We start from the raw sequence: 9,892 nt of genomic DNA on the forward strand, positions 1-9,892 counted from the left end.
CTTTACAGATTTTTGATGGCTACCATTTACATCAGAAGTAGAACTTAAGGTTTTTAAATGCTAGTCTATGTCAAAAAGTCTAAATGTATTGCATGTGAAAACATACTTGATTAGTCAGTAATAACAGAATATTAAGTATAATAAAAATCTATTTGGATGTAAGCTAAGGATAAAAAGATAATGACATATAGTCATGTAGCTCAGATACAAAGGAAAAACATCTTTTTGGGGGGTCACTAACAGAGAAAACGCAAAAACAAATGGTGGTTTTCAGAGAAATGCTCCATCTTTTTAGGAAAAAAAAACATGAAGAAGATGAAAGTAATTCTGTAACAGAAAAATTAGATTAGAAACACACTAGAAAATCTGAGCAGAGTCTCTGATGGTAACATCCTGATATCCTGATAAGTAAATAAATGAATACTATGCATCCTCCTTAAAGAGTCAGTATGTGTGGTTTTTAGGTTCTTTATTGCTCAGAGAAGAAAAAATTACAATAGCATTACTAGAATGGAGCTTTTTCTAATACTGTCATTTGAATGGTAGTGGGCTTGAATCCATTCACAACTTTTCAATTCTGACATATGACATTTTACCAAAGCCAGTTGACTTTTTTAAAAAAGTTGCACATAGAGAGGGGTTTCTTGGAACTAAAAGAGGAAAAACTAACTACCTGCATAAACTCTGAAATATGAATATTCAGACATTTTATAATTCAAAAAGGCAAAATTTTTTAGAACGCCAAACAAAAGCCAAATCAGAATTGGCCAAGCATAAGAACATTGTACACACTATTATATTTATAGTGTTTCTGTGTACAAGAATGATTATTAAATTCAATTGTCTTATTTCTAACCATTTTCTTCCATAAACAGTAACAGCCACTGCTAAAAGGATTGCTTGCAAACTTACCAGAAACTTTTTTGAGGGGAATATTCTAGTCTTCAAAATAAACAGTAGCTGTCAAATTCTTACTGCATAATATAAAATGTTAATCCATGTACTGTATTTCATTTGTAATAAGTCTTTGTGATAAGGTTAACACTTCAACACATAACACAAATAAGAGAGCACCAAAAAATGAAAATTACTTTGCTTATGTTTCTGTATTAGAATTTTATTTGCTAAAGGGTAAAAACAGATTTGCAAAATTCACAGTTAACTTAAAACAATAGTTTTAAACCTTTTATTCCTAGCCCTTACTGCCTTCAGGAAGGAGAGAACATCTGGTTACTTAAGGAACACAATATGTTCACATTTTCTATGACTTTTGTTTCTAATTGGGTTTTAAATTTTTTTTTTTTTGAATTTGAACAACTAGTTAGAACAATGTTTTTTAATCACTTCATATTTTTCAGACAGTCCTCCTTCTATCTCTCTACTTAATTTAGTGGATTGTATTTGAAAATCTGCTCAGTGGTTCTAATATGATAAAGACAAGAAAATGAGAGTTAGGATTGTGGTCTGAAGAGCTCAGTATAGAAACCATACTTATGGTGAACAGAGAATAGGATGCTACAAACAGATATTTGACATCCAGTCTCTACGTACAGCATGCATTTAAAAGAATTTCAAATAGTTCTTGGGCCACTTGTATACATGGCATGGCAGTTTCATTTATTACAGATGCAAATAAATGTTTAATATAAATGGAAAAATTTGGGTGAGACTAGGATTCCACTGGTTTTAAAAATAATGAAGCTACAGCTCTTGTGTAAAAAGGTAGTTGGAAGACCTGGGTTCAACTGCTGGCTCGGCTCTCCCATTGACAAGCTGTGTGACCTTGAATGAGTCTCTAAACTTTACCTTGATCTTCAGTGATCCTCAGTGTGTCATCTATAGAAGGAGGAGCTAGATTAGACTCTTTAGGTTCTTTATAGTTCTGAAAATCTGAGTCTAAGTACGTTAACTATTCTTTGTTATGTCTTCTTCGTTCCATAATATTTGATGGTGGTAACAAGTTTTCAAATAATTCTGACACATAGTAAATTAAAGAACTAGATGTAAAATTCACAGTTAACTTAAAATAATAGTTTTAAGTTGTAGGGTTTATTCACCATCTTGTTAAAAATGGCAGCTGCTAAAAAATACATAATTGGCTATATATAGCTTCTGTGGACTGTGGATATGAGTTCCAGAAATACACTAGGTGAATGAGATCTACCTGGATTAGAGTCATTATGTTGTATTGGAAGAGGTTTAGCATTTGAGTCAGAATTCAATTCCACTATTTTCTTAATACCAACCCCTGCAGGGCACAAAGCTAAAAATGCAAAAAAAATGACCAGGATCATAAGGAGAAATAATTGATAAAATCAATAAGCAAATAGCTAAAATACAAGGTACTATGGGACTCAAAGTGGGAAACATGTTCTATCTGATCTTGGGACTGGCATTCTGGAAAAAGTACAATGGATGCTAGGAACCTAAGGTGGGGATGAGCAGACACAAGGTCGTGAAGCCACTCCAGCTAGTTTGGAAGTTTATATGCATTTTGGCCTTAGGAAAGCCACATAACCTTAACCTCGGTGCACTGAAAACTAAAGAGGAAAGATAACCTGCTCTGCCTGTCTCACAGCTTGTTATGAAGACCAAATTAAGCACATCAAAGTGCTTGGAACCTGTGAAGGAATATGATCCTATTACTACAGTTTACAGGCCTAGTATTTCAGTCTGTTCAAATGAGAAATCTTTTCACAGTTAAGCCTATATCACATCTGATATAAAACAATTAAAGCTCAGTGTCTCAAGCTCTATTTGCAGAGTCTATTCTCAACTCAGGAACTACACTGGGATTTAGGGATAGCAGTAGGACAAAGTGCTATTCTAAAGGCTGACAATGAACCACCCCGACGCCGCACCCGCCCTCCCCGGCCCCAAGCTCAGAGTTCCTTGTTCATTTTCATTTTATTGAGTCTGTCAGCAGCACTCAACACTATTGTCATGTGAAGCTGGGATATGGGAAAGCATACTTTCATGCCTCAAATCTCATCTTCCTACTAGTTTACTTCATAGAAACTTGTATATTTATATTCTTAGTAGCCCTGGCTACTGCCTGCTCTCTACCCCTTCAGCAGGAGGTAATAGGGGACAGGGATGCACTGAGGGTCCAGGTACACAGGAGCAGAGAGACCACGGAGTCCCAGAGCAGTGAGGGACACACAGACCTCACCCCTTCTATGGCTTCTCTTTTTTCCAGGGGCTGCATTTCCATGGTGCCTCTACCCAGTGAGCAGACAGATCTCAAAGGCAGACTGCTGACTGGACGGCACCCTTCCATACTCTGAACTACCTGAATCAAGAATGATTCAAGTATTTTAAGTGTTCCATTGTTGCTAATAATAGAAAACATTTAAAATACTCTGATATCTGGACTTTTAGAGGATATGGGTGGGGTAGTAGCATCACCTTTCCCTTTCTTTTTTTTCCCCTCAGTGTAAATGGCCTCCTTTATGACTTTGTAATAGACATTAATTCTGAAACTGAATAGGCCAAATAGAATAAAAACTCTGATAACACTTGTGGATTTCTATAATATGTATAAACTTGCTTTTTAAAAATCCATATCATTGTAGCACTGGACTAAATCTTAGATCATCAGAAGTCAGTTCTTTATGGACAGGTCATTAGAGACAATTAATTTCAACCACAAAAGACCAAGACTCAGCAAACATGAGTTTCCCCAAAACGCAAGGATGGTTGGTGACAGAGTCAGGATTTGCCCGATGTCTTACTTCCTAACTCAGGCTCCTTGCAGGACATTATACTGTGATGCACCTATAACCAGCACACAAGCCAAGTGGCCTTAGTTATCATTTGACGTTTACTAAATAATGTCAATGGGTCTGCCATTATATATACTCAACTAAAACTATCACCTTGTTGGGCTAGCAATCTGAAAGCCCCTTAACAATATATAGCTTTCTTAATTTTTCCCGTGGATATCATCATTCCATGAATTTGCTCTGAAGAGAAAGTTAAACATGTTTTCATGTGCATTTTAGATGACTCCCTCCTCTTCCTGTCCAATTTCTTTCATCTATCTATCTATCTATCTATCTATCTATCTAATTAGTTTCAAGTATACAGTACATTGGTTAGACATTTATATAGTTTATAAAATGATCCCCCTAATTGCTCCTTCTCTCCTTTGGTTTTCCACCTAGCCAATACATTAATGCTAACTGCATTCCCTGTGCTGTGTTCCGTATCCCCATAACTATCTATCAACTATTAATTTGTACTTCTTTAACCCTTCACCCCATTCTCCCAACTCCCCCTCCCCTCTGTCTGTCATCAAACTGTCCTCTATATTTGTGAGTCATTTTTGATTAATTTGTTCTTTTTATTCCTTAGATGCCTGTCTAATTTCTCATGTCTCAGGAATATCAGTTTAAAGTTCTACATTTTAGACCATTATATTAATCATGTTTTTACTTAGTAAGATCCTGAATGTAAAAGTGGGGGAAATATCTTTTTTTAAAGATACTTATGCCATTAATTATTTTTTTCTTTTAAACCTTAGAGAATATATTTTTTAAATGTTTATAGAATTGGCCTCACTGTACTCATATATTATGTACGCTACATTATCGAGATAAAAAGTACTCTATTAAAATCATAGATTCCACTAATAACATTGACAGATTTAGTGTATAGGATTCTGCAAATAGAAGAGTGAATAATTCATAGTAAGATCAACCATAATTAGCTAGGGAAAAATTACCAAGATCGATAGGTTTAGATCACATATTCATTTTTCCCTTTAGTGAAACCAAACAAATCATACAAATAGAGAATTCAAATAGTTATTTTAGCATTTTTCCCCCACTCTGTATGACTCTAAGAATTCTTAATGCTGAGCTGACAGAATTTAAGTTTGTAGACCAAAACTCACTGACCAGCAACCTCATTCTTTATTTCTTCTATTGATATTTCATAATCTTGGTTAGTTTTTATGAAAAATATGTACTTACATGACTTACATATACATATATACATAAAAAAATAAATATGGGATTTTTTGTTTTCCTAGTAAGACTCCTGAACCTTACCAGAATAAAAATAATGATACCTTATGTGTCAGAGAAACAATAGATTATATTTCTGATACTTTACAAAATTTTGTGTAAGAGAAATAATATAAAATTATGTATTTCTATAGAAATGGATATAGTTTCAAGGAAAAAAATTCTTTTAAATCAAAAAATAAACAGAAAATATACTCAAATGTTGCAGTCATCAACTGAGGAGAGGGCAGAAACCCTTTAGAATCAAAATTTACGTTGAACATGGAGGCACAAGTCGATCAGACATGGCTTTGGCAATGGAAACCACAGACAGACTGACTCAAAGACAGCTCGACAACTGCCAACATGACTATTGGGAGTGCTGCCAAAAAGCCAAAGGCTGGGATTACCACCCAATGCCTGGCATTCTCGTACTCGTGTTTGAAGCTTTCTCCCTTATATTTCATCCAATATTTTTGTTTGGCTCAAACGCATCAAGAATTCACAGATTTTTTTAGATCATTAAATGTTCTTATTTTCAAGAAATATAACATTAGTTGTAAAAGAGCACACTTTTTCTCTGAAGTGTAAAGAAAATTTTGGTGACTTGCTTTAAGTTCAACTAGAGAAATCAGCATTAAAGTCTGTTTATTTTATGAGGTTACTCTTTACCCACAAATTATGAAATAATTTAGTATTTCATTGTATCATAAACTGATATAGAACTGGTCTTTTTTTTATAGCTCTAATGTCTTGGTCTTCACATGGCCCCCAAGGCTAAGCTGGTCCCTGTGAGGGGTTCCAATGATAATGAAGTGTGGTTATAAAGAGAAGCAGTTGCTCATCTACTTCCCTGAGTTCTGAGGAAGGCAGGAGGCCAGAACTACCTTCTGAGGGACAAGAGACATGTGCTCCAGTTTCTTATGGTAATGTCCACTTAATTTGCCTGCTGATTTGCTGGCCACTGAGGTATGTGAGTTTTGGCCTACAATTCTAGGCAAACACTTGCATTAGGCCCTTCATCTGCCATTAGACATATTCCCTATTAGGAATTCTTGGAGTCATACATAAAAACCAATTTTTTACCCAACTTTAAAAATTGTACATATCCTCCTGGGAAAGCTTACCTTTGGATCTCGAAGGAACAGAGCCTTAAGGATCAGTGAGTGGATATCCCCAATTCGTGGATAATGCATCAGAAGGCCAAGACAGGTCTGGTAGTTACTAGAGATCACTAAATAAGAAGGAAAAAAAATAATTCAGAAGCAATGCTTCTTAAGATGTTTGTATCACTGAGAATAAAAAAAATAACTGAGACTCAGAGAAAGCAAACCAATAACTCAATTGATTTGATAAAAGGAAACAGGGAGAAGGAATCTTTACCAAATGGCCTTTGAAGTAACACACTGTACTGTTAGCTGCAGTCTAATATACTAGCACTTATCCTCAGGGGCTGTTGGAAGGAAGAGCCTCGGATATAGATATGTGTGCATGTTTGCAATATAAATAAACTTATAAGCATGCATATTTACTGCCATTTATATGGCTGTATTTAAATGTCTCCAGTTTTGCTGCTTAGGAATTCGAACAAAAATCTTAGGAAAGGGAAAAACTAGTTTAAAATTTTCATAAAATAATATTTACCCTGATTATACTTCATAACTTACATGTTACATATATTCTTTTGTATATATAAATATTACATAAATCAAAATTTAAAAAATGCAATTTCTTCCAGTTATTTGTTTTTCTAAAAGTAAAAAAAATGGGAAAATATCTATGCAGCATTTCTTGGATGAAAAATGTCAAAAATTTTCATAGATAAGCCCAACTGTGTGCCTTAGACTGTCATTTAATTTTTTTTTTTATATTAACCTAATTATGGGCACAATTACTAAAAACATCTTTTCAGGCAGGTCTATGTAAACTACTTCATTTCTTGGCAATTTATCTGCCACTGCTGTCACTGTTGGGCCCATTAATGATACTTGTTTTGTAAGCCGCACTGAGTGACTCCACAGCACTGATTGTGAAGGAACTTTACAGTTAGAACTTCCTGTGGCTGCAACAGAGCCCTTTTTATTAATCAGAGTAGTTAGTTGAAAAATATTTGATAGGAAAACAACTGTGGACAACACAAATCAGAAACAATTGTTTGTGACCGGAAATACTGTTAATTCTTAAATTTCTTTTCCTTCCTCTGCTGGAAACACCATGTCACGCTATAGCTTCCTACCCCTCCCTCTGCCCATTACATTATGGAGAAAGGAGACAGGACTGGGCAAAATGAATAATTATAATCTATGTAAGGAATCACTTTATCATCTTCATTTCCGTTGCTGATCTGACAGCTTGTAATTTCATACATCTGCTTTCATTTGTAAGGCGCTCACTTATCCTACTCTTTCTATATCTGTTCAGACTCTTCTTATTCATTCATTTTGTCACATTCAAATTCAGTTACCTGTTGTCCTTTTTTCTCTAGAATTCAAAAAGCTAAGATATTGAGAATAGTATCATGTTTTCATGTATAGTCCTCCTATGAGATCTAACAAATAAATAAAATTTAGGTAATCAACTCATATTTCATAACTTGGAAAGTTATTCTCTCAAATGCTATGATTATATATTAGTAATTGACCAAGGAAGAGTTTTTTGTAAGAGAGGCAGGAGAGTTTTGTGGAAATGGTTCTTGGCTTGGGATTCAAAGATGTGGGTTTGAATCCTGGGACATCATTTGAATATTTCATAAAAAGTTGCTCAAAGATTAAATGACATAATCTGTGTGACTGATTTATAGCAGCTCATCAAAACCTGTTAAAAGTAACCTCTCTGAGCTCAAGTTTAGTCATTGGAAAACAACTTTCTGATCTAAAAAAAATTATCTGCCTACCCCATTCAATACAAAAATCATATGTAGAATTTTACCTGCATTATCTCATATAGTTTCTATGACAATCTTCTTATAAGATACGATTACTATCCCTGTTTTACAAATGAAAAACTGATACTTGTAAAGGTTAACTCATTCGACCAAATCACACAGCCCTTGGTGTATAAGGCCAGGTATAGTACATATTTAGAAATATCTGTAAATTCTTGTATTTAGCTACCAAAATATCATATAAAACGAATAATCATGGATTAACTATAAAACAAAAATGGGCTAACAACAAAAAAAAGAAAACTTTACATCAAGGCTTTAACATAATTTATTATACCTCTCCCTGATAAGAAAGCCAATGTGGACGCACGTGTCCTGCAAGGTAACACAGAAAGCATTCGATAAATGCAATGTACTCTGAAAAAAAAAAAATTTGTTGTAGGCCTACTACATGCAGGAAAAAATACATTATTACTACATTTAGTGTTCTCAACTATTTAAAAACCCTTACTATTTAATATTCCCAGTTATAAAAAGGCAACATACAAAATGGATTTCAAATAGACCAGAAAACTAGGTGGGGTGAGGGAGTAAATCATAAATAAAAATGACAAAATGTTTATTCTTTAAAATCTTAGAGAAAGCCAAGTATAAAACAGGGTTATATCCTTCTCCATACAGAGTGATTTTCATCTAGTGTTTAAGTCCCTCATAAGATTTTGTCCTTCTAGGTTTTCCTCCCCAACTGCCACTGTGACAATGGTCTCTCTGAGCACCATCAATCACTGCAATAACCACTTTCAAAACCACACACTCTTCTGAAAAATAAAAAATGGAATGGTTCTTATTTCTCTAGTAGCTTTTGTACAAAATAATATGAGACTTTTCAACTGAAGTTTTAGAAAGAGGACAATCTCAAATTCAGAGTAGTCCACTCTTTGTCTAGAAAAAGACTTTTAAAATTGCTATTCTCATTGCTTTTCAAGCTTAATAAACTTTAAACAGAATTTATTTTAATCGGAGATCAAAAAACACAAGAGATCTCTACTCAGGATTTACACCTTTAAACATACAGTGCTGCAACTGAAAGGCAGTAAGTAAGCAAGCACCAGGGGCAAGGCTGCTGGTGGCTGGGTGTGAACACTGGAGAAAGAACTCGGTATTAGAAAAGTCAGAATTGCAGCATGTCAGCTCCAGAGCACCGCTGATAGTAGCTATGAAATCTGAAGCAAATCAGTTAACTGCACAGTCTTGAGTTTTCTCTACATCTCTATCTCATTAACCATTAAGGAAATAGATGATACAGTGCAAAAAATTTTAAGTATTTTAAAGCAAGTTATTGCCATTAATGTAATAACTGTAGGAATGTGCTCGGAATGCGGCCCCAAATTCTATTTCCATATTTGTAAAATGTAATGGAAATGAAGTCTGAAAAAATTAGTGTGTATTGAGATTTAGGAAAGAAACAGTAAGCCTGATTCATAGTTTCTGCCTTTCTTAATTTTTAATCCAAATGAAGAAAAACTATAGGTCAGGTTATTTATTTATATGTTTGTTAGTTAATTTGAATACAGATATGTAGGCACATTTTATTTCATTGTGCTTAGTGATTTTTAATGCCATACTCAAAAATATAAATTTGCCAGTAGAAACAGTCGAAGTACAGAAAATATTCAGTATCCTGACAATATCCCTTTCTTTTTGTTAGACTTCTGTATTCACTCATTTAATGAACATTTATTATATAACTATTTTGTTCCATACACTGAGTTAAGTCCTAAGGACCTAACGAGAAATAAGACACAATTTCAACTTCCTGTTCATATTCCAGTGGAAGAGAAGCATAAGAATAATCGCAACATAGGACAGAGCTAATGACAGTGGCACATACAAAGGGCTGAGACAACTCCTAGAGTGGAAGTCTGTGAGGCTGGTGAGGGTGTCAGCCAACAGCATGTGGAAGCACATGGAGGCAGGACACTGAGTGGCCCCTACCGCG

The 9,892-nt window shown here is 34.5% G+C and overlaps 1 protein-coding gene across 1 annotated transcript in view; it reads right to left on the reverse strand.

The window, feature by feature from the left end:
* TBC1D5 (TBC1 domain family member 5) overlaps positions 1 to 9,892 on the reverse strand; it is a 373,122-nt gene that overhangs the window by 115,956 nt on the left and 247,274 nt on the right. Inside the window, exon 14 of the mRNA XM_023527949.1 lies at positions 6,137 to 6,243. Coding sequence (XP_023383717.1) covers positions 6,137 to 6,243 — 107 coding nt within the window. The remainder of the gene's footprint in view (positions 1 to 6,136; positions 6,244 to 9,892) is intronic.

The sequence above is a fragment of the Pteropus vampyrus genome, unplaced genomic scaffold (assembly GCF_000151845.1).
Source record: "Pteropus vampyrus isolate Shadow unplaced genomic scaffold, Pvam_2.0 Scaffold1, whole genome shotgun sequence".
Taxonomy (NCBI): Eukaryota; Metazoa; Chordata; class Mammalia; order Chiroptera; family Pteropodidae; genus Pteropus; species Pteropus vampyrus.